The sequence below is a fragment of the Poecilia reticulata genome, linkage group LG9 (assembly GCF_000633615.1).
Source record: "Poecilia reticulata strain Guanapo linkage group LG9, Guppy_female_1.0+MT, whole genome shotgun sequence".
Classification (NCBI taxonomy): domain Eukaryota; kingdom Metazoa; phylum Chordata; class Actinopteri; order Cyprinodontiformes; family Poeciliidae; genus Poecilia; species Poecilia reticulata.
Genome location: NC_024339.1, coordinates 6,235,868 through 6,259,783, shown reverse-complemented (window position 1 = coordinate 6,259,783; position 23,916 = coordinate 6,235,868). Strand labels below are relative to the sequence as shown.

Below are 23,916 nucleotides of genomic sequence, written 5' to 3'. Positions count from 1 at the left end.
ATAAACCAAAGGGCCTCTAGATGTCAGTAAAGACATTTTTATTTTGCATAACAAACATCACTGAAGTCGAGTTCAGGTTGCAACACAGTTTCTAGGCAGCAACTTTTTCAAACATTTTATTGATACAACGCCACATAAAACCAGTATATTATTTCTCTCCTCACACCACGACTTGGTGAGTCAAGACACGTACAGATGAGGGGGAGGGGAAGAAAAAAAACAAAAAAAACATTCTTGAAGCAATCTACACAATCACAAGAGCATTGCTGAAACATATGCCTCCTAAAAGTTTTTATTTTTTTGTAGAAAAAGCACAGCAGTTTGTATTCATTTTTGCTCCAGCTCATGCCACAGTTAAGCCTCATTTTTATTTTTTTCCTGCAACATGTAGCTTTCTAGAAAATGCATAAGACTGGATGTAAGCTTTGGTATACACTGTTCCAACTTTTACAAGGCTGCCTTCAGAGTTTATTTTTACTATATAGCTAGCATGATTTACTGTGAGGATGATGGCAAACGTACAAAGTACACACCAATTAAGACAACTCTGAAAACCCGTCTCGACTCAAAACGTACCAAATGCCTAAGGAGTAAATGCCTTATCAAGTAAATGGGAGTTGGTCTTTCCACTTCCTGTTGAAGGGCTTTTTAGGTCCGACCTCTTTAGAGTCTAAGCCCTTCATGAAATGAATTAACTAAGGCAACGTGTAGCTGACTTTGTTTTTTTAAAATGGACCAAAAAAAAGGACAAAAGTCTGAAATTAGCAGTAGTGTAGATTAAAAAGCTAATTGTTAAAGAAATGTCAAAGCTAGCGGTACTTCCAACCCTGGGTCGGGTTTACTGCGACTGTAACTGTGTCCTACTCAAAACATCACGTCCCCACAAACGGTTATTCTCCGAACGACAGCGTGACGAGCGAAAAGTAAAATCCAATCAGACGAGAGTGCATGGTGACGGTTTTTCCCCAAACGGTCACTTCATGACGCATGTCATGCAAACGAACACGATGACTTTTCAGACTGATTAACAAAAATGGTACCCTTTTTTTTTTTTATTATTCCTCTATCCTTAAAATATAAATTTTAAGGATCCATAAACAAACTGTTTTTTCCAATTAATTGACTAGTATAAATACAAGCATTAGTAGTCCCTTTTGAAAACTTCAAGCACTAAAAAGAAACAAAAAACAAACCAAGTGCGAGCACTAAAAGATTGACTTTTAAAAATAACACTGACAGTAAAACCAATGTTTGGATTGGCTTTTTTTTTTTTTACAGTTAAAAGCATGCATTTCTCTTCTGATGTAATTCATATTCTTGTTGGTTAGGACGCATCTAGAGAGGTAGACTGTTTTTCTTTTTCCCCCCATATCTCTAGGCCCCGCTAAGTGCGCTCAGTCCTAATCCTCACACTCTTTCTTGCTCAACCTTTTCAGACGGAGCCGTGGGAAGCGAGCGGCGGCTCCGCCGGTCTGATCAGTGTGACGCTTACGCTCCTCGCCGGATGTCAAAGTGATGCGTTCTGTTGTGGACGCCATGATGCGGTGTGATGTTTGACAGTGACTGGGGTTTCAGTGCCGTGGTTCGTCAGTGATTCCGAGACTTAAACGTCGACAGTGCAGAGGGGCTCGCTGCCCGGCTGGGCCGACTCCATTATGGTCATCTTGGGCTTCTTCCTGGTTTCCTCCTGATGTGGAAAGAAGAGCAAGCAACCACAACGGATGACTAAACACATTTAGAATGGGACTAACGTTATAGAATCACAGCTATATGCCTTCAAATATAGGGGTCAGGGTTGAAACGATTAATCGTGACAAATTGATTATTCGAATGATCGTCAACTAGTTTAGTAATCGTTACACAGACTCAACAAAGACCGTTTGCAGAAAAAAAGTATATACGTTTTGCATTGTTTGTCTTAAAACATGTTTTGCCCAGAATTTCTCATGCCATAGTTTTAGCTTAACCTTGTTGATATTCACTAAAAGAATGCTGTTATGGCATTTAAGGCAAGTAAATAATTTGTTTAGTAAAGGAGTTTGTTTATTTTCATTAGTTTAAAGCATTTCTAACATTACTTTAAAAAGCTTAAGTGGTGAAATAAATAATCTGCCTATTTACTTAAAAATCAGATTAATCAATTAATCGTCAGATTAATCGATAGAATAATCCATTATTAGAATAATTACTAGCCCTGATAGAAATGGGGAATAATTGTACACTGTGAGGAGAGAATAAAATGTATTCCGATAGGAATTAGTAATTCTGTCATTAACTAGGAGAATATTGGCCAAATATATTTGATTAGAACTTCTTTTTGTTTTAAATTTGTTTTGTTTATAGAGAAATTGTGTTTCTGAAGCTCAGAAAGGAAGCAGGCTTTGATTCATGGTCAAAATAATTGCTAATAAAAAAAGATTTGTAGACACATTTCAATAAATGCAACCAATATTGTGATCAATTGCATAAAAAAAAAAATCCAAGGACTCCTGTACTACCATGTTTCTGCACTGTTTCTACATCCAGTTATGAAGCTGATCTAGAAAATATGGCCATGTTGGACAAAAAGGGTGTGTGTGTTCAGACTGCCTTCCTGTTGAGTCTGAGACTCAGGATCCAACAAAGCTACGATTATTTTCTTCTGCTCCGTACAGAGAAATACAGACCAGAAGAACTAAACACCAAACGTGTAGCAACACATCGGACGTCATCGACTCTCACCCTCTGAGCTGCCAGTTTCTTCATCTCCTCCTGTAGTTTGTTCAAGATGTGAAGGTTTGGCTTGTTCTTTTTGGCGTACTGCTGCAGCTCTATCACGCTCTTGTCTGAACTCTCCTGAGAAAAGATTGTTTTGTGCAAAATGATGCACAAAAGCCTTACGTGAGCCATGCATTCAGCTCTACACATCTGGAAAAAGTGGCAGAAACAGTGAGACATGCAGATCTTCACCTTTTTGACCATCTTGTTGCTTTCTCTGCCGTACATGCGCAGCAGCGAGCCCCAGTTCTTAACATGGGGGTGAAGCATCTGGAGGATCTTCTGGGACGCTAGTTGTTTGCCGACCCTCTTGTTTTTGCCTGGTTGGGAAAGAAAACCAAGCAACAAAACAATTCTTGAAAACTCTGCATGCGTGGTTCCGCAAGGTAAGGAAGGAAAAAAAGTCGTAGATTGACGAGACTTAGAATTTGGTTCTACTTACACCAGCCTCGCACCGTGTGTTTCCCACACGTCATGACATATTCGCTCTTCTGGTTCTTTCCTGGGATCACCTCAAATTTAATGCTGGTGTCCCCCATTCCATGGTTTCTGAGACAAAAAAACATTTATTTATCGAGGTCATTTTTAACCTTGCCACACACAAGTAAAAAAAAAAAATGCTGAAAAAACATAAAAAAGCAACAAAGAGATTGCACTAGTATAGAAAGAGATACATATTTACATTTCTATCAATGGCAAGAACACAAAGTGTAGACCGAGAAAGAGCTAACCTATAATACAATCACTTTTTCTTTTTATACATACAGCACCGTCAGTCAAAATAGCCGGACCTTTCCTGTACAATTTGTGAAAACATCTCCAAGGAATTCCAGCCAAGTCTAATCAACATAATCAAACCTTACTGCACTTGTTTAACAATTATTTCTAATATCTGTCCTGACCTTTATTAAAGTAAAAACAGAAAAAACCCTCTAGGCTTTCTCAGTGCTACTCTGAGCTCTACTGAATTATAACATTTTAAAGTACGCAATGCAAGAAATATTTCATTAGTTGGATGAAAATCGGACACAGATACATATTGTCACCTTCCTAAACATCTTTTAGAAAGAGAGAGGTGGTGATTTCATTTAACCTTTTTTTTTTTGACAAAAAAAAAAAAAAGATTCGTCGATTATTTTTGGAGGAAAGTGATATGAAACCTGTCAGTCACACTGGAATACGGTTGGTGTTACTGAAAAAGTTCCTAATCAAGGACAAGAACTCTTTTTAGCCGCTAGCCTTATAGATGTTCTTGACAGTAACAGACCCCCATATAAACCGTTTTCCTCCCAGTAACCTGGAAAAAAATAAAATAAAACAACAATCTAATTTACCTTTTAAGGCACTCATGAAGAATCTGATATGGCGAAAGTAGACCTGCTTTGTTGGTCAGCTCGTACACTCGTGAGTCTTCTATACTGATATGATTAAAATACTGCAGGACAAAACAGCAGAGGAGAGAAAGTTATTTCTGTGGTAACGATTCAAAGGTTCCCAAAGTGGGTGCGGCGTACCTCCAGCTCGTCGCCCTCGACGGGTTTCTCCTCGGAGGTCTGCTTCACAAAGTCAGGGATGAGGATTTCCAGTGTGGCTCGGGCTGAAGGGAGTAACAAGCGAGTTCAGTTCTGTTACACGTTAGCTAGCAAAAGCCCTCGTTGGCATGCTGTCATTTTATCTCGTTCCACTGTGCAACGTTAATATGCAAACACATGGAAGTGAAAAAATTAAAAATTAAACAGGGTTCCATCACAGTTTCTTTAAAAAAAAAAAACAATAAAGAATTATTTTCCAGGTTCACATTTCTATTTTGTTTCCTTGCATCTTTTAAACTTGTCTGTTGAATAAGGATTGCTAGGCTTAATAAATTTTTTAACAAAATAAAAAAAAAGGGAAGAAGAAGCAGCAGATAACACTTTTTGTGTTATTCATTCCCCTGATTTCATTTGAAGTTCATCAGTTCATCCTACAAAATTAATCCCAAAGTTGTGAAATGTCCCTTTCTTTGATTCTTGAATGCACATGCACTCAGTCCGGATAAACTGTTACAAAATAAAAGACTAAAAACATCATTTAAATATAAAAGTATTTATATTTGGGGCTGGACATTTATTTTATCGTTTATTGAGATAATTTTCTTTTCACAATAAGATTTTGATTCATTACTGTCACAATAAATTCCAATTGATAATATCTGAAACTGTCCATATTGTCAGATTACGGTATGTTAACCATTTTTCTTCGCTGTTCGTTCAATATAGTTAATGTCAATAGATATCAATTTGAAAATATGATAAAATGCAGGTACCGTGTGCATTTTAGCATTACACATTATAGTGTTTTTTTTAATGCGACTGGCATCTAGCAGCAGATCCATATAAAATGTGCAAAAGCTGCAAATGAAAAGGTAAAATTACCAGCTTTGTTTTTGGCAAGTTTTTTACTGCTCGCAGTTCCCGTGCCGTAAGTGACTCCGTCTATAATGACCGAAGCACCAAAGGGTTCACTTGAGTTCTCTGAAGGGAACAAAAACAGTCTGCTGTGAGTTTTCACACAAGTCATATAAAACAACACCAGAAAACTAAAAACTGAACTACTACTACTGCTACTTTATTTATAAAGCATTTTAAGACAACAGCAGCTGCAAGAAAGTGCTGTAAAATCATTCAAAAAACATGGAAAGGACAAAAAAGAATAAAAAAATAGACAATAGAGCAGAACTAAATACTTCCGTGGTGACAAGGTAATACATTTTCAGTTTGAATATTTAGATTGAATTAGTCAAATAAATTGAGGAGACATGTTAGCGTTAGCATTAGCTCACATGCAAATCTAGGAAAAGTCCATATTGGATGCTGCTAAAAGGTTCATATTACAGGTTAGTAAAACCTTCAAATTCCTCCAGTAACTTCAGTCACTACTAAACAACTTACCACAATCAAAAAAGTTGTAAACAGGCCGAACCTTCAGGACCCGCTGCATGTATTCATGCAAGATGCAAACTTCAGACTTCCCATTAGGATTGATGACAAACTCTGAGGGGGGGGGGGGGGGGAAATATATATATATAAATATTTTCAAGGATAACTTCCTGACTGTGACAGAACCTCCAGGCGTGCGCCGCGTGACTCCGGACTCGTTACCCTTCTTAGTGGGAGCGTCCTGGACCGACAGGGTGATGAGCTTCTGGTTGGCGGGAAGGATCGGCCTCTCTGACTCCGCCTGCTTCCTCTTCATGTCTCTGTTGAACTGCCGCCGCTCGGCCCAGGTGCGGAACTTCTTGACGGTGACTTGTTCGAAGTCAAAGCATTTTTCCAGGTACAGACGGAATTCTTCAAGTTCTGCGAGGGATTTTTTTTAATAGGAGATATCCTGTTTCATATCAAAAACAGAGTCCCGTCCGCTTAACATCAAACTCCTTACCTACGGATTCGTCCTTGCACACCTCCACCTTGGCCTTGACCTGCCCTAAGGCGCCTTGAGCCGTGTCGTACGCCTGCACCTCTTTGCTCTGCGTGCCGCTCTCGTCCACGCTCTCTCTGTCTTGGCTGTTTTCGCCGACGGTGGACGAAGGGTGTTCCTCCTGGTCCTCCGCCGACTTGTCCTCCTTCCCCATGTCGCTGGCCTTCGCAGCAGCCTCGTTAGAGTTTACCTCCCCGTTGAGCTCCCTCTCCTCCTGGTCCTTCATTTTCTTGTAGTGTAAGCAGGGGATGCTGCTAGTCGGCGGGTCGTGTTTCTGAACGAGAAGCCACGAGAGTTCAGAAGCGGGCTTCGACACCCGGATTACGTCTCGGGTTTGTCAATTAAATCTTCTAACCGAGAATATCGCCTTCGACACGCGTACTGGCTGTGTTTCTACTGACCGTAAAAAAAATGTTTAAAAAATTGCGCAAATTGAAGTTACCAAAAATAAATCTGCTCGATGGAAACACGGAAATTTCGACAGAGTTTTTCAGTAAAAAGTTTTTCTGTGCTAGGATGAGGGTAGCGCTTCTTCCTGGCTCTATGGAAATCGCCGTATTTGGATGTTGCAGAACTGAACATCCAGTTTTCAATCTGATTCAACTTCCAAATTGAAACTCACGATTTAGAAAGTCTTTGTTTTCACGGAATGTTCTACCCATTAAAGGATGGACGTGCTGGGACACACTGCCTGTCGCCAAAAGAGAGAGCTCCTCCAATCAGCTTAAAGATTGGAGCTTAGTAATAAGCTATGGGCACCTATGAGGAATTCGATGTTTAATTTCAGAGGCAGACGTAGTTTTGTAAACTTTTTTCCTGCTATATACAGTTCTTATTTTTTAAATGTATTAATGTATCAGTAGATGGAAATGAGCACTTTTCTAAATCCGGTATATTTTTGGTAACATTGTATGTTCTTTAAGCGCCGTCACATTTAAATAAATTGATCACTTCTTGCGGAAAAGACAAAGAAGACTACAGGAAGTGGACGGAGGATGACGGTGTGGCATGTTTTTTAATTAGTTACTGTGTGAACAAACTTATCCATGTGTGATTTTAACTGTTTCTCTTTTTATTGTAAATATGGCAAATTGTGTGGGTTTCACCCCTCCCCCCCAAATTAGCGGAATATCAACAAATTTTACGCTAATTTGTAATGGAAACACAGCTATTGTTAAGACACGAGCCTTTGCTGCAGCTCACCCTGATGCTGCCTGTTCCCAGGAAGTAGGGCCTGGACCAGGTGACCACTCGGGTCTCTCTGTGCAGGTAGACTGGAATGCCTGAATTATGGAATGTCATGATCCAACCGTCGGGAAGAGGCTCGGTTGGTGGACGGCCTCGACCTGTCACACGAAAAAAAAACAAAAAACATTAACATAGGGTTAATGCTGCTGTGTGCCAGATGATAAGCAGATCATGAGCTGAAGACACTTAAAAGAAATTAAACTTGTAAAAAGATCAGATACAGAAAATTTGTTTTTTTATGATGCTATACTTTACTATTGTGTGCAGTACTTTTTATTTGTAGGATCGACACCTGCATACATGTGACTTTATTTATGCATGTCATAAAAATCTTTATACAACATCTCCACAGCAACCATTTTCTTGACAACCAGTATAAAAAAACCAAAACAAAATATTTACAGCATTTGTTTGCACACCTGCTGAACACAGAAAAAATATCTTTAAATTAAAGATGCACAGATCAATCGGTTTGTATTGTTTGATATTTTTCGATAAAATAAGATTGAAACATTGAATCTGCATTGTGATCAGCATCTGAAAAAAACACAAACAAAACTGAAGCTATAATCGTTGGACCTAAAGAGAAACAATCCAGAGTCAGCACACAGCTTGAGTTATTAAGGATAAAAACTAGTGATCAGGTTTGAAATCAAGGTGCAGTGATGAACTCTGACCGGAACCTTCAGAGACACATAAAGACAATTACAAAGTCAGCCTTCTATCGCTTGAAGAACATTTTGAGTATTAAAGGAATGTCACAATAACAAATTTTGCTGGACAATAAATTGTACCAGAAGTTATTGCGATGATAATATTGTTGTTTTGAGATCATTTTTAGGTAACATGATGCACTTCAATTCCAATGAACACTTAACACTGGAAATGGAAGACATTTTAAATATCCAAAGTAAAGAAACAATACAACAGAAACAACAAATAGAACGAATCATGAAGTCTCTGGAAACAAAACTGTCCTTCCAAAAAAAGGGACTGGTTGAGATCAAAGCATCAGACAGAAGACTTTTGTCCTAAAGTTTAAATGCGATTAACTGATTTATTTCGACAGGCCCAGGACTAATGTCCCAACAAGATCTAGAGGAACTAATTTATGCATCTATCATCAGTCTGATTACTGCAACAGTGTCTTCACAGGTCTTACTTAATACCAGCTACAATATGAACGTTAAACACATCTTTAGTAGGGGTGCAAAGAAAATGATATCTGTTACTGAAACATAAAAGACAGAGCCCAACAGACCAGACACCAGTCAGAACGAGTCCACCACTCACTTTTCAGCACAGTCTTGATTTTGGTCACCATCGGCTGCACCCCCCCTTCGCCTTCTCCGTCAGACTGGTGATCGCTGTCCCCGGCATACTTGTCCTCCGTTAGGCGCATCTTTTTTGGGACTGGCATGCCCTCTTCCAGAAGAGCATCCACATCGTTATCGAAGCCCTCCTGGAAGAGGAAGCGGTTAGGATCGGCAAACGGAAACGGCTCGGAAATACAGTCTTGCTTCCTCTTGGAGAAGAACAGACCAAACCACAGCAGACACAAAGACTCATGAGGGTGTATAAAAAAGATAACACCAAAGGACATTCTCTAAATTGAATAATTTATGCACAATCTTGCAAGGTGTGAGAAGAATTGGTGAGAAGAATTTATCTTTTTTTTTTTCTAACTATCTTTTAAAAGCGGCTGAACTCTAGGCAACAAAAATGAGCTCAGACGTACCTCATAGGCGTAGGCCGACGCCTCGTCCTGCACCTCCTCCTGCTGAACTATGGCGTCAGATTTAAAGCCGCCCTGCTCCCCATCATCCCGGTCCAGGAGGTTCTCGTAGTAGTCCTCCAACTCATCCAAGACGGCAAACTCTACCTTATTCTCCAGGTCTACCTCGCTGTCCTCCGACTTCCCTCCTGCTGCGTCCCCAGTTCCACTGCTACCCTCAGCGTCCTCCAGCAAGTTCGTCATGTTTTCCACTTCACCATTCAGACAAGCTAAGCCATCTTCACTTCCTGCCTCCTGACCCTCACCTGTGTATAAAACCTTCCTGTCTTTGCCGCTGCTAACGTTACTGGTACTGCTGCTGCTGCTGCTGTTTTCAGAGAAGCTTACCCTGATCTTAACATTTCTTAGCTGCTTCAGGTCCGGCAAAAACTTGGTGACCTGAGGAGCGTGGCGGGCCGTTCTGGGGCACTGTGGGTTGGGACTGGCCTCACTGGAAAGGTGGCTACAGAAAATCAGAGAGCTCTCGCTCATGCACTCCTGCGTCTTTGCTTCCCCATCCCCCGGGGTGTATGTGTGTCCATCACCACCAGAGCTAACGTCCATTACCTCTGCGTCACTGGACGTTTGCAGGGGAGGTGGTGGAGGTGCTCTGCACTGGTCTAGGCTAAAATCATCAGGTGGCTCCAAGGGGAGAGGGGGGAGAACGTCGTCTGTATCCATTGTTTAAAAATAAACTATTTTTACGTTTTCTTTTTTTGTGTGTGTGGTTTAGTTAAAACCTAAATCTAATATTAGCTGACAACTATGAAGAAATCTTTACAAATTTCCAATGCAGAAGATCATCCCTGTATAGGCCACGTATCAGATGCTGAATATGCTAAGCTGACTACATTGCTCTTTTCATTAATGTAGACAGCCTTCAGAATCACTGTCTCAATTATTGGAAATCACAATGCATTCAGCTTATTTTGGAACAGAGGCACTGATCATTCTCCGCTGCGGACATCTAGGAGATAAAAGGGGGGAAATGACCACAGAGAATAGGTATCAGATTAAAATACATTCAGGACCAACTTTGTCGTCTGTTCGCACGGCAACTTCACAAACGGCCACCAAAATTACAAAAACGAGTAAAAGACACAAACTCGTGGAAGCCTAAAATGGAGAGTGAGCATCCCTTCAGTCTGGAGTTGCACATTCGGCCTATACGATAGCGATATTCACGATGCTAAAGTGCTAACGAGCAAACACAGACGCATGAAAACACTGCTTTCAAATCAGTAAACGGCTTAGTAAAACGCCGAGGAAGTACTCACTGAGAGATATACGAAATGAATCTCTTCACAGGGTTCCACAACCTTTTAAAATGATCTTATTTTCCAACTGCTGCCATTCGGCTCCAGCAGCAGCACCGCCATCTTGAGGGAAAACACAACGGGCAATCTTTACACGCCCCGCCCACTAGCACCGGCTTTTTGATGATTGATTGGTCGTCGGGCCAAACCCTGCCTTTTCCCGCTGTTACGTAGATTCAGGATCCAGCCAATGAACAAGTTCTTCATGTTAAACTATGGTCTCAAACTAATATAGGTACCTTCAGAGCTTACAGAAGTTTTAGGTTTCACAATTGTTTATTTTTTATTATTATATTTAAATATTTACTCTACTGCATGGCATGATAATTTTGCTTCAACCAGGATTATGACAACGAAATAAGAAAAGGCTTTATTTCAGTACAGTTGGCCAGAAGATGTCGCTGTTTGCATGCTGATGTAAGATGAGCTACATTACTGAATTGTATAATTAAAACATACTGAAATCTGTTATTTGTATGAAAAAGATGGTGGGTTTTTAAACAAATAAAATCATGCTTAAGCCTTCATACATTATCATATTTAGGCACAAATAACACCAATGACTTTAATCACCTACAGTTGCAGTCAGAAGTTTACATAAAGTCATCATAAAAATTAGAGTAGACGTGAAACTGTAGTTTAAAAATGTCAACAAAAAAAATAAAAATCTTCAAATATTCACTTTCCCATGATGTATTTTTTTTAGAACGTGATTGAATAAGCTGTATTCCATGTCTAATAGTTGTAAATTCATTATTCGACAACACAGGATGTCATAAATACCATAACATTTCTGAAATACCCAAGTGCTGTCAAAGTAATCACTAATGGTTACCTTCATCTATAATATGCTGTTCTGTCCTCAAACGTTGGTAATTTGACTTTAAAAGATCTAATCTGAAAGAGTATTGAGTATGTATTTTTTGTTGGTAATATAAATTTAGAGGTAGAAAGTTTGACTCCAACAACATTAGACAGCATCACGAGGACTTTCTGGTTGCCTGGACAATAACAGATTAGACGTTGTCAAGCATCCCAGCAAGCGTGTTCTGTGACATGTGGATAAAACGTTTTTATTCATAAAAATGTAATTGTCCTTTGGCGATTTGTTTAACTTAGGACAATTAAAGAAAAAAAAAAAAGCCATCTGAACTTAACTCAAGGGCAGAGAATTCATGTCGGTCATGTATATGAGACAGACGGCGTCTAGCTGAAGAAAAAGTGCACAGAGGTCTTTCTGCTCTTGGTGGTGCAACGAGGGCAGAGCAGCTGCAGCAGAGTGGCTGATGGAGGGGAAAAGGGTTGCAGAAAGGCACAGAGTGGGTCTCATCTAGCTCGTCTTCACGCCTGGAGGTTGAACTGGAAAGAATTGGTGCTCCATTTGCTCCTGTCAACGTCGAGCATTGTGCGCTCTGTGAAGGTGACATTCCCCTCTGCATCTATCAGGATTATTGTGTTGGTCCTGAATGGGAAAAAAAGCCAAAAAAACCCAGAAACAACATTGGTAAATCTTGAAGAACACCTGATAGTGATCAGAAAGGGTCAACCAGCATGTCAAGGTTTGAATAAAGACATGTCTAGCAAAAATATTCACATCTTTTGAATCTTTCCGTATTTTGTTGTAACGTATTTTTTGCGCCTTTGCGCAAAAAATACGTTTTTGCGCAAAGGCGCAAAAACGTATTTTTTGAGGTGTGTGTGGATATATTAAAGCCCCCCCTTATTTCATGTTAGACATGACAATCAAAAGCACACAAAAAATTGTTTTGTAATAAAATGTAACAGCAGCACCCAATGCTCAACACATTTTCTGTTGAATACACAAAGCAACATAGTTTTTAAAAAAAAATAAATATCTTCAAACTATTCACTTGTGATTAAATGAGTCTTTTGAGAAAATTGGTTTGCATAAATCGAAGTAAATACAACCTATTTTTCCTGCTTAGCTAGCAATTTGCCAGTTAGCTCCCCAATCTGGACTTATGAAAAATGTCTTGATTCAGTCAAATCTTCTGACCTGTATCTACTACATCCACTCTGTGAATGTTTTGCTTGCTTGCTGGTCTTGCTGCAGATCATTTTAAAGGTAACAAAACAATTCACCATGTTGTGAGCAACTCTTGGAGCATGGTTGAGTAGTGACTATGTTCTTTTTTGTTCTTTTTTTTATAAGTAAAATGTACCAATAACAAACCTAGTCAATGTTATTATAAGTCGGGTTAGTTGTCAGAAGGTGTAAGTAAGTCTCCATGAGAGGGAGTATTCCAGAAAAAAAAACACAGATTCACTGACTGAATTATATTATATAATTATATTTGAATTTGTGCAACAAACAACAAAACATAACAAAAAAAAACAAAAACCCAAATGGCCATTCAATTTGATAATATTTACACAGGCCATCATTCAATAAATCTATAAAAATCCAAGTGCACACATCAAAACATCACTTGTAGTAAATATTTCAATACATACTGCCAGTACAAACTGTAAGAACTAACTCTGCTTTTATATTTTAGAGTACATCTAAAGTTAGGACTTTTATGTTTGATTCTTAAGTTTAAAATTAAATTTAAAATGACAATTTAAAAAAATCCTTAGATAAGATTAAACTAACTCTGCAACTAAAACATTGTCTTTCTGGCTGAGTACAAACAACCAGAGCTAAGGTAGCAAGTCGTTTTACATCACTAAAGAGCAAGAGATAGGCATCGTTCAGGCTGAGTACAAACAATTGGAGCTAAGATAGCAAGTCGTTCAGACCATTAGGAGAGCCATGTTTTAGATAAAGCGTAAAGAATGGGGGGGAGAAGAAGCAGATTGCTTATCCTGCAAAATAACAGTAGGGGGGTGTCTTTCAGACTCACCAAGAACAGTACAGACAAAGGGAGCTGAGGAGACAAGTCGCCTAGACCACTAGGGAAACCATCTTTTGGACCAAGTACAAAGAATGGGGTGAGAAGACGCAGATAGGGCAGACCACTAAAGAGCAGGAGATAGGTGTCTTTCTGGCTGAGTACAAGCAATTGGAGCTAAGATAGTAAGTTGTTCGGACCGCTAGGACAACCATCTTTTAGGCCAAGTACAAAGAATAGGGGGAGAGGAAGAGATTGTTTATCACACGAAAGAACAGTAGAGAGGGTGTCTTTCGGACTCATGAAGAACAGTACAGGGCAGTGATACAGAATTAGTGCCCTGTACAAAATACAGAAAAAGACAGGACAAAAACAGAGCAAGCAGGGCCAGCATGGGGAGGAAGGGAGCAGAGGAAAAAAGCGTCCGCCTTCACCGAGAGAAAGAGAAGCTTTTATAAGTGTTTACGACTGTTATTATTAGTAAGTGTCATTTGGTAAATAATGACACTGATAATGCAAAGGTGCTCTAAATGCTGCATGAAAAGTTCATTAAAAGTGGCAACTTTGCATTAAACGTGTCATTATTTACCGAATGACACTTCACGACTCATAAACATTCATTAAGACTCCTTCATGCTCACAACAGGTGATATGTCATGTTCATGACAGTGTCATGTCAGTTTTATACCCCTTCACCCCTTCAAACAAAGTGTTACCAAAAACACAAAACCGTCTGATTCATCATTTCTGAAAAATTTGGAACAATTGCTATTCTCAACACAAGAACAGGATGTGGGTCAGTTTTTCTTCATAAATGCTGCCTGTGACTAATTCAGTGCTTGTCCTGGTCAGGTAAATTTGTACTGTTCTTGACTTGCAGGTGTGGGCTGCCCAAAATTACTCTGAAGGCGCAGGGGCCACACTTTGAGCACCCCTGACCTGAAAAATCTTCTGGTAGTCCTTCCTGTCGCAGCAGGGTGGCGGGAGGAACAAACGGAAAGATTTGTCGAGGTTGGGAGCCACTGACCTTGTGCCATAATGAGGAGAGCGGACGCATACAGCTGACATTGCCTGGACCATAGACTTGCTGTATCCTTCACCCAGCTGCTCTTGAAGTGGGTCAGGTGTGTTCCTGTACAGGAAAGCAAGGACACAGAAAAGAACAATCTTTTAGTAAATATACTTTATGTGCATTCAATTGGTAAATTTTTTCTGCCACATTTATAGAAGTTGGGACAGTTAAAAAAATAAAAAATTCTCTGAAACCTGTTTTTTAAGTGTCAGATTGAGAAAAAAATCACAACAGAGTATGTTTTTTCATGCTTTCGCGTGAGTGTTAGTCACTCACAGCTCCTCGTTGTTAAGGACGTGGAGAAGCTCTTGGACCAATCCGTCGCCGGACAGCGACTGGTCGCCGACGATGTTGGTAAAGTGCTGCTTGCCTTTCAGAAGTTTCTTCCACGGAGTATCCAGGAGCGAATTGCTTAAGCCGTAGATCCCTGCTGAGGAGAGACAACTTGAACGATACAAAGATGTGTCTACACAATCTCTGCTGGGTGTCCTTTTGGCCTGAGCTTCAGCAAACAACACAATCTGAGAGCAACGCCGACAGAAAATGCCAGGCAAACGCAGACGGGCCAGAGGCCAGGAGGAAAGGTGGATGGGGAATGAACGGTTTCTACAGCAACCATAATAAAAACACAGACCTGGATTCAGACGGATGGGTTCAGAGCTGCCTCTGTTTCCATAGTAACACACAGTGTCTTGTTTGGCTCTAGATGGGACACAACGTCATAGAAAATTAGACAGACAATTACATACATCTATGCCCAGGTGAGAATGCAGTGGCAAGAGTAGTAATGCATATGTGCTGATAAAATAAACAAGAACAGCAAATATGACTCAACAGGGAAAAAGGGCACGTTTCACTTCATACCAGTCTCAGATTATTGGAATTAATACATTTACATCACTTCTGCAAACTGTTTGTATTGGAAACTAGAAAAAGAAGACAAAGAAGAGACTGCGGGATTGAACATTGTGCTGAACTGCAGGGGAAAATGACGGCTTTTATTGTACAATTCAATGCTGCAGAGAGCATTTAACTATAGTGCCACATCTCCTTTCGAACCGGTTCGTTGCGGTGAGTAAATTCATTCTGAGAAATCTATCCAACATCAAGGGCATCTGTCACAGATTTAGTACAGCAGGGAGAATCATAAATTATGACCAGATCCTTTGAACTGGAAGGCCAGTGAACGTTTTGATGTCAGTTTTATGTCAGCCGTAGCAGTGGCATCAGTCAATCTGAAATGTGGTGCAATATTGCTCCAACATCGAACTCGGACGCTGTTCAGAGAAGAGCTGGAGACTCTTGCCTGGTTTGTGGCCGCAAAATGGACAGCGCCATGTTTTAGAGTCATGAAATCTACAAATATCGAAACCATGAAACGTAAATCATATTCAGCACTTAGTAGATTTAAAAACTGTTAGGTGCTGTATTTGTATCCGTGACAATTAGCAGTAGCAATACTGGTTTTTTCTTTGTGTATGAGCCAAATGAAGTAGAGAAGATTTGACAGCAGATGGCAGTGTTTAGCTGTTAGCAGTTAAATGCTGCTAAATTTCAGTAATGCAAGCAAAACACAGGCTGATTATGTGGGAAAAAACTGAAATATGCATAATCAGCGCCAAGCTCCCTGATACAAAGCAGGCTATTTCAGCCAGAAGTTTTTGGAACATATTGGTGGTACCTGGTTGTGCACATCAGAATACCAATGCTGATCAGAATATTTCAACATGCAACATGGAGGCAGAATTTTGGTGGCTTGAAATACAGTTTTGTTTACAAATAGCCATTTGCCACTATGGTGAAATGCAGACAAAATGGGTTGAGTGTGTGGTGAGTCTCAACACTAGATCCTACAGATATGTTAACCCAACACTGGAGGGCAAAAAGACGATTCTTTTACTTGCCATCCATAGTTGCGGTGCCGGAGTAGAATGTTTCCGTTAACAAAATGTAACCTGGAGATGTAGCTATTATTAATTTAGAGCAGTGCGCCGCAGCAAAGGGAAAATAACGCAACAAAAAGCCCAGTGAAGAACATCTTCAATTTTCTCATTCTCTGTTGGCTATGTTATGCATAGACCCGTTGCTGTATCTACTGACTGACGAGAGCCCCACTAGTTCTCACCTGTGAATTGTCTAGATGCCATAGCATTAACAATTAGTAGCAAAGCACTATGTCTCTTTTTCTTAAATATATATTAGGCATACATTTAAGATTTAGTGCATTATGTTGACAACTTGACAGCTAAAATCAATGGTAGTCATCGTTAGCAAGCAGTTTTTTGCCATCCAGCAGGGAGCTGGGTGGCGTGATCTCACACATGCGTCGTGTCTATGGAAAATTAGCAATAAATTACATTAAATATTGTCACATAAGACTCTAATGGAATACTCTTAAATCATTAACAAATATCCAAATACCCTCCATGCTTAAGGAGGGTACGGACTGACGCATGCCAGATAAGTCCTGGGGCAGACAGTTCCTTTTTTGTACCACAAAAACTCTGAGCACAAACAAGACCAAAACTGTTAAAAAGTACGAAACTGAGAAGGGAGCAAAAAAAAAAAAAAAAAAAAAAAACMAAAAAAAAAAAAAAAAAAAAAAAAAACACCCAGCCATACGCTTTAATATCAGCAAAACCACACTACACCGAGGAGAAAAAAAACACAAGAGTAGTCTGACAAAAACAAATCTAACACTTTTGAGCAGAGCATGTTCTAGAGGCAGGGAAATATGTGTTAAAGAAGGAAACACCAGACACACAGAGCAATCCTCTAAGCTGCCAGCTGACATTACGAAATCCTTCCGACAACAGCAATTCCACGTCCTTAATATTGTTTCTTGTACCCAGAGCCAGCTAAACATCATAAATAAACAACAACACTGTCTGCGTCCCTATGGTGACAGTCAGCACAGCCGCAGTAGACGGTGTTGACAGGAGTGATAACAGACACTGCTCCTACCAAGCTCTGATGCTAGCCATTCAATAAAAAAAAAAGAAAGAAAGCAGATGGAAGTGTAAACTGAAGGGAAATAAAAGAATTAGTAAGGCACAGTAACCAAGCACAGAGCATGAAATATTAGTTTTGTTCTTGATATTGTGGCCTGAACTAAAAACCCTCATGTCGGTGATGTGGATCAAATTGACCATGGAGGAAGCAAGGTGGAGGATTTTGTGGAGAAAGAGAGAGAGATAGAGAAGAAGAGAGAAAGTGGCCATTTCTGCTTTATAAAAGTAGCTGGAATATTGAGGTTCCCATCAGCAGGGCTGTGGGTTGATTTGGGCAGAGATGAGGGAACAGCAGGAGATCAGAGCCACTGGGCATAAAAAGAGAGACGGCAAAGAGGAAAGAGGGTTTTTTTCTTTAAAAAAAAAAAAGAAAAGAAGAAGCTTTTTTTTTAAGATCTCAGGCAGAGAGGTAATCAGTATGCCGGCTGGGAGCGGTTCAAATGAAGAGCCCTCTATGTTGACGCTGTAGAGCAACTTCCCCATCGCCAGCTGTGGCGCAGTTGCCTGGAGATGCCTGGATGAGCTTCCAGCATAGGCGATGGTGGGTCAGGCTTTTAGGCAAGCACTCTGAAAACTCATCGCCCAGAATTTTAAGTGCACCCATAAATACGGATGCACAGTAAAAGCCACGGATAGGGGGAACATATCCATCAAAGAGTAATCTCCTTTGGTCTTGATCAAAGTCAAGACCAAAATCTAGTTGAGAGTCTAAGCTTGAAAAATTATGTCCAAAGATGCTCTCCACTCTATCTGACTTCCTTTTACAAAGACAAATTGGTAAATATACCAGTCTGTACATATGAAAGACTTGATGCTGTAATTGTGGTAAAAAAATAAAAAAAATAAACATTTTGGCCAAGTATTAAGTGGAGGGGGTGAAAACAAATGCATGTCACACTCATGAGGTTTTTATTTTAAAAAATGAAAACATAAAATGATCTTCCTCCTTTTACTTATCCTTTTGCAAACCACTACAGCTTCACATTAACTTCATCTTCTGCTGTAATTCAGCAAGGCTTTTCAGAATTACGTTTAGAAAGTTTTTTAACCTGTAATTTCTGGAATCTGTTGACGTACCATAAATCTGTATGAAATGCAGCGGTTGCCCATGGCAAAAGCAATTAAATGAACCAATCACTTTTCCCCTCTGGTTGTGTTCTGTGGTATCTTATGAATAAGAATATCTTAAAAAACATAATGACTGGATAAAAAAAAAATCCCTTTTGTAGAAAGATAAACAGGAAGATTTAAGGCCCACTTTAATTTCTCTTCATCCAATAATGACCTCAGTATAAGTTTTTAAGATTTTCTGTTTGATTTTCTAAATGTTCTCTTCTTCATATTTGTCGTGCTTTTTTTTTTCCTCCACCACTAATTTTCTTTTTATTTGAAGTCACTCGGAGGATGTAAAAAATATTCTGTGACACTTTTATTCTGGACAAAGTAAAGCTTTCTTTGTTTCTCTAAAAAAATTGAGAACCACTAATGATGTTTTATTTTAAAAATAATCATAGTAGATGTTCCTTTAAAACAACTACAGTTTATCTAACCCTGCTATGTTGTAATGTGTGTTATTGACAGCGTCTCAATGTTTCTTTCTAAGGTCAAGCAAAGTTCTGCCAAGCATCACAACTCGTGCTTTTAGGCAAAAAGGTTCGGCTAATTTCTGAAGTTATGATTCTGAATCAGCTGCACTCAAGCTGGAAGCAGGTAAAATTCTCAGTAGGTGAACATAGAATAGAATAATCCTTTATTGTTTCGCTGTGGGGGAAATTCAGGTGCAACAGCGACATTGAGGCATGTAGATGGAGCAAAAGGTGCTAAAATTATATTTAAAAAAAATATATGGGATATACAGTACAGTAAGGACAAGCTTGTATATTTCAGCCTCTTTATTGTGGGGTTTAATACCCACTGTAAGGTACCCACTGCTAAAATGAATCACAAAATCAATCAGTTAAAGGTTAGAAATTATTATTCAAAGCATTAAGCAGATCACATTGCCAAAACAAATCAGTAAAGACAAATAATCCATTACAAAAGAAGGCAACACCTTGACCTAATCTTCAGCTTCATTTGGAGTAAAGCTGCTCCAGACAAATGAGTGAGAAATCCTCTAATTACAATATAAAGCAGTGGCCGTCTCCATCCACCTGATGTGTTATTGATTGGGGAAGAAGCAGCCTATTTCTTCAGCGCTGCGGGACACACTACAGCCGAGAGGAAATTAATTGCTAATGCCGGTGTTTATTTAGAAGATGAAGGATTTCTTTCTCTGTGTTTCCTCTCTTGTCCACAGTGAAAGCAGTTTTTGGTATTGTTTTTTTTTTAAACAAAATGAAAAATGTGTTCTTAACTTAGCTCCTATTCATGCAAATATGTAAAAAATATAGGAAATGTGAAACAATCGGATGCTTTTTGTTGCGTCGGAGCTTTTGCTTCAGGAAAGAGACGAGTTACAGTAATGAACAGAAATGTTGATAAAACAAAGCAATGAAAGGGAAGCACAAGCTAAAAATAATAAATAAATTAAAAAGAACTACACTGGTTCAAGATCCAGCTACAGGCCATGTTAGCAGGATACACACCTCCTGACACCAAAAATACCTCCCCTCACACCTTTCTTCCCCTGCAGGAATTCATTTGGGTGTGTTTGAACCCAACTTCCAACCTCTCCCTGGCAGGCAGCGATGCAGGTTTCCATGTCAGCTGCCTTCAGGGACTTCCTGCTTTGCTAGCATCTTAGCCTCCACTGAACCCATTTTGAATTCTCTTTCCTAAGCAGGTCACTGGGATTCAGTAACTTCAGGCTGGTGAAGACAAAATAAGAAAATAAGACAGCCCTATATTTTCAGTGCAGTTCAGCATCACTTCCTTTTTCTTTGTGCTTAAAATTGCTCGTATCGAGAAGCAGTTTTCACAGCTACTGTTACACGTGCAAACAGAACACAGCCTAAGAATAAAAAGCTGATTATTTAGTTAAATATTACAATGTAACAATGCATTTAAAGAGTTTTTGTTCTTCATGAATATAGAAGATGCATGAAATTGCGTACAAGACGATAATTGTTCTGTTTTCCAACTTTAAACATGCTTACACATAGGCCTATCGCAATAAGTAATAAACCAATTAATTGTGTGATAAATTAAAACAAACAATAATTTTTATTTGAAGGATTTATTTTTCTTCTCTTTTCTTTTTCTTTCTACTAAAAACTGGTTGGTAAAAGTCTTCAGTCTGGTGTTTTGGTCTCAACTAGCCCCGTTTTTGAAGGACAATTTTGTTTACAGAGACTTTTTAATTATTTTATTTGTTGTTTCCAGTTCCAGTTCCAGTGATATGTTAGAATTAAAGGTTTATTGATCTTTTAGAATGTGGTCTTACATCATTATGCCATTTCCATTACGTTACTTGAAAATGGTCTCAAAACATCAATATCATCATGTAATCGCAATAACTTACCGTCCAGCAAAGTTTATCACGAGAGGCCTACTAACACATAGGTCTGTGTCAGTGGAGGGCAAATAACAAAAACAAAGGCATAAGTCAGAACACCTTTCACTCACTTGAACTCAGCTGTGATGAGATTGAAGCCGTTGTACATGTGGCCGTCTGCAGACACCTTCTTCAGGTAGGAGTAGCTGTCTACATCCTTATCCATAAGGTAGTTCGATACAAGGAACCCTGCAGATCGGTAAACGGGGAAACGGTGAACATCGCTGGCATGTGGGACGGGTGGCGGTCCAGATGTGATCAGATGTGATGACCCGAACGTGGCAGGCTCACCTCTTCCTTGTGCGTTCGGGTTAGGATGTCCTTCCATGTAGTTTGTGATGGCGGCCAGGTTGCCCCTCTTGCAGATTCCCAGCCATGATCCACCTTCCTTGCCATACTCTAGGTCCAGACCTGGTAAAGAGAAATTGGTGCAATATTTAATCTGTCAGTCCCTCCAGAATAAAAAAAAAAAAAACAAAACAAAAAAACATTTTGTGTGATTTTTTTCCAATCAAAATCATTGATTTTGTGCTGCAGCTTTAGAAATATTTGCGAGGAGTTTGGCGATATTTTCAACCCATCCCGAAATCTACATGTAGAAGAAAGAAAATGAGAAACAAAGTAACAACTAAACAGCTCAATTTTGGTGACTTGCCATTTTGGTCGTGGACCCTAACTTGACATGAAGTAAGGTTTAGGCAGCAGTATAATAGAAGGAAGAAATACGGCCACCTGCAGGCGGGAGTTGGCAGTCACTTAAGCCCAATGTTTTTGATCATTTTTGCAGAAATTTTGCAATAACCTCACAATTGTGCGGAAAAAAATGCAGGGATCTGTCGATTTTGCGTAAATTTCTGCAAAATTAGGAAAAACTGAAGAGACTTTCTGCACTGATCCAGAAAGGTATTCCTCAAATTATTTTGCATTCTGTGATGTCATGACTTGTACTTTATGTGATAGACCAAAACAAAGTAGCCTCTAACGATAAAGTGGAATGAAAATCTACAACAAAAACAAAAAATGAGGTGATTTTGTCTTCATCCCGCTTCACTCTGATTCCCCTAAATAAAATTTGCTGCAACCGTCTGCTTTTAAAAGTCACTTAATGAGTAAGCGGTGAACTCTGTTTACTAAGCGTTAGTATGTAGTTTAATGTAAACCGTATGGTAAGGTAAGGTAATTTTATTCATATAGCACCTTTTCAGCAACAAGGCAATTCAAAGTGCTTTACATAATTAAAAGGAAATACAAACAAAATACAAACCAAAGGAAAGAGCAAAAGAAGAAAAAGAAACTAATAACGTTGATCTAAAGTAAATAAACTAGATACTCCTATTCAGGTTAGATAAGTCTAAGCAAGTATCATCTGGTCTAATTCCTTTTCTGGGTTGGAAGAATAGGAGTCTAAAAAGTAGTTGCTAAAGTAGTTTTTCTGGAACCTAAGTTTGTTCTGAGATGCTAAAGAAGTCTAACTAAGTATTTTCTGGACTTTCTAAATATGCTCTAAATTTGTAAAAGTAATGAGTACTCCACAGTTTCTAAGTTATAATAAAAACTAAATGTTCCTGTCCTGGAAGTTTTTTGCATTTCTGGATTCTAAGTTCATTCTATGTCCTTTTCTGGATTTCAATAATAGGAGTTTCTCTGCATAATAATCTAAAAAGTAACCTAAGAAGTATAATATTAATCTAGATAGTGAGAACGCTACAGTTTCTAAAAAAATAAGCTAAAGAGTGACTAATAAATTAGAGTCTCTGGATTCCAAGTTTGTTCTAATTCCTTTTCTGGGTTAAAAGTGAGTACTCCACAGTTTATAACAAGTAATAATCTAAAAACTAAGTGATAAGTAGGGTGAAAAGACTACATTGGGTAGGATATGCCACATATGGCAAGACAAAAACAAAGATATGCTGGGAGAGACGTTGGGATCAGGAGTGTGTGTTTGTCTGTAACTATGAGGTGTTTGCAGATCAGACCATGTCTCTCACAGCCTGTTCTCCCAAATAAAGTCTTTGATAAAGGTGGAATAATCAAGAGCAAGTCCTTGAGAGTTCAGCCATAAGATTCCCAGGGTGACTTCAGGAGGGTGAGGAGATGGGAAGGAACAGTTTGTCTACATAAACTCCAGGAGACTTGAGATAGCCAGAAAGCCACAGGGAGGATTCAGAATAACAAATTCTCTTTAGATCAGGCAGACTTCAAATTTCTGTCTGTCCCAGAGTCTACCCTATATCTCTTATAGTTCATCCCAATCATCCAAATGAGTTTGGCCATTCCGCTGAACCGAAACTAGCAATTTCTCAAGACCGATTCCATCCTGTTAGTGCGTTTTGAGTCCTCAGCTGGGCTGCAAGTCTTAGCAAGACTCACATCACAGTTTGAGTGTTCACAAGAGTGGCCAAATCCGTCACAAATTTTTTGATAAGCCAGGCATGCACAAACTCCAAACAGCAGAAATCCTGTTATCATGAATCCAAATAAATCCAGGGTGAATCCATCCTGTTGGGTGACGTCTTCTCGTTGAGAAAATGTTATCAATTGCCTTGAGAGACCGGTTGACCAGATCCATAATTTGTAGATTTAGAGGATGTGCTCCAAAAAAGCAACACAGAAACAGAGTAAGCAGGGTGAGAATGGGTAGGGAGAGGAGCAGAGGAAAAAAGTGTCTGCCTTCACCGAGAGTTATCCATCCATCCATCCATCCATTTTCTTTCACCCTTGTCCCTCAGTGGGGTCGGGAGGGTTGCTGGTGCCTATCTCCAGCTAACGTTCCGGGCGAGAGGCGGGGTCACCCTGGACAGGTCGCCAGTCTGTCGCAGGGCAACACAGAGACACACAGGACACACAACCATGCACACACACACTCACACCTAGGGGCAATTTAGACAGACCAATTAACCTAACAGTCATATTTTTGGATTGTGGGAG

At 39.5% G+C, this 23,916-nt stretch overlaps 3 protein-coding genes across 10 annotated transcripts in view; all 3 read right to left on the bottom strand.

Annotated features, from left to right (window-relative positions):
• Positions 1 to 23,916, bottom strand: part of galnt9 (polypeptide N-acetylgalactosaminyltransferase 9) — a 1,026,805-nt gene that overhangs the window by 834,190 nt on the left and 168,699 nt on the right. The window lies entirely within an intron of this gene.
• On the bottom strand, positions 24 to 10,649 carry dgcr8 (DGCR8 microprocessor complex subunit). Its single transcript, XM_008417629.2, has 14 exons — positions 10,516 to 10,649; positions 9,203 to 10,205; positions 8,758 to 8,926; positions 7,420 to 7,562; positions 6,178 to 6,490; positions 5,898 to 6,095; positions 5,688 to 5,789; positions 5,172 to 5,270; positions 4,272 to 4,354; positions 4,092 to 4,192; positions 3,200 to 3,306; positions 2,950 to 3,077; positions 2,722 to 2,835; positions 24 to 1,687 (listed from the first exon to the last, which is right to left on the bottom strand). Exons 2-14 carry the CDS (start codon positions 9,917 to 9,919, stop codon positions 1,604 to 1,606), a joined length of 2,358 nt encoding a protein of 785 aa, XP_008415851.1. The 5' UTR covers positions 9,920 to 10,205; positions 10,516 to 10,649; the 3' UTR covers positions 24 to 1,603.
• Positions 10,913 to 23,916, bottom strand: part of tango2 (transport and golgi organization 2 homolog (Drosophila)) — a 31,107-nt gene continuing 18,103 nt past the window's right edge. For 6 of the 8 annotated variants that reach the window (XM_008417635.2, XM_017306601.1, XM_008417634.2 and 3 more), the window contains 6 exons: positions 21,280 to 21,399; positions 21,060 to 21,177; positions 15,116 to 15,183; positions 14,758 to 14,911; positions 14,437 to 14,541; positions 10,913 to 12,016 (listed from right to left, as the gene is read on the bottom strand). In XM_008417635.2, the coding sequence (XP_008415857.1) occupies positions 11,896 to 12,016; positions 14,437 to 14,541; positions 14,758 to 14,911; positions 15,116 to 15,183; positions 21,060 to 21,177; positions 21,280 to 21,399 (686 nt within the window). In that variant the 3' untranslated portion in view covers positions 10,913 to 11,895. The remainder of the gene's footprint in view (positions 12,017 to 14,436; positions 14,542 to 14,757; positions 14,912 to 15,115; positions 15,184 to 21,059; positions 21,178 to 21,279; positions 21,400 to 23,916) is intronic. The other 2 variants (XM_008417636.2, XM_008417633.1) reach the window with 1 other exon arrangement.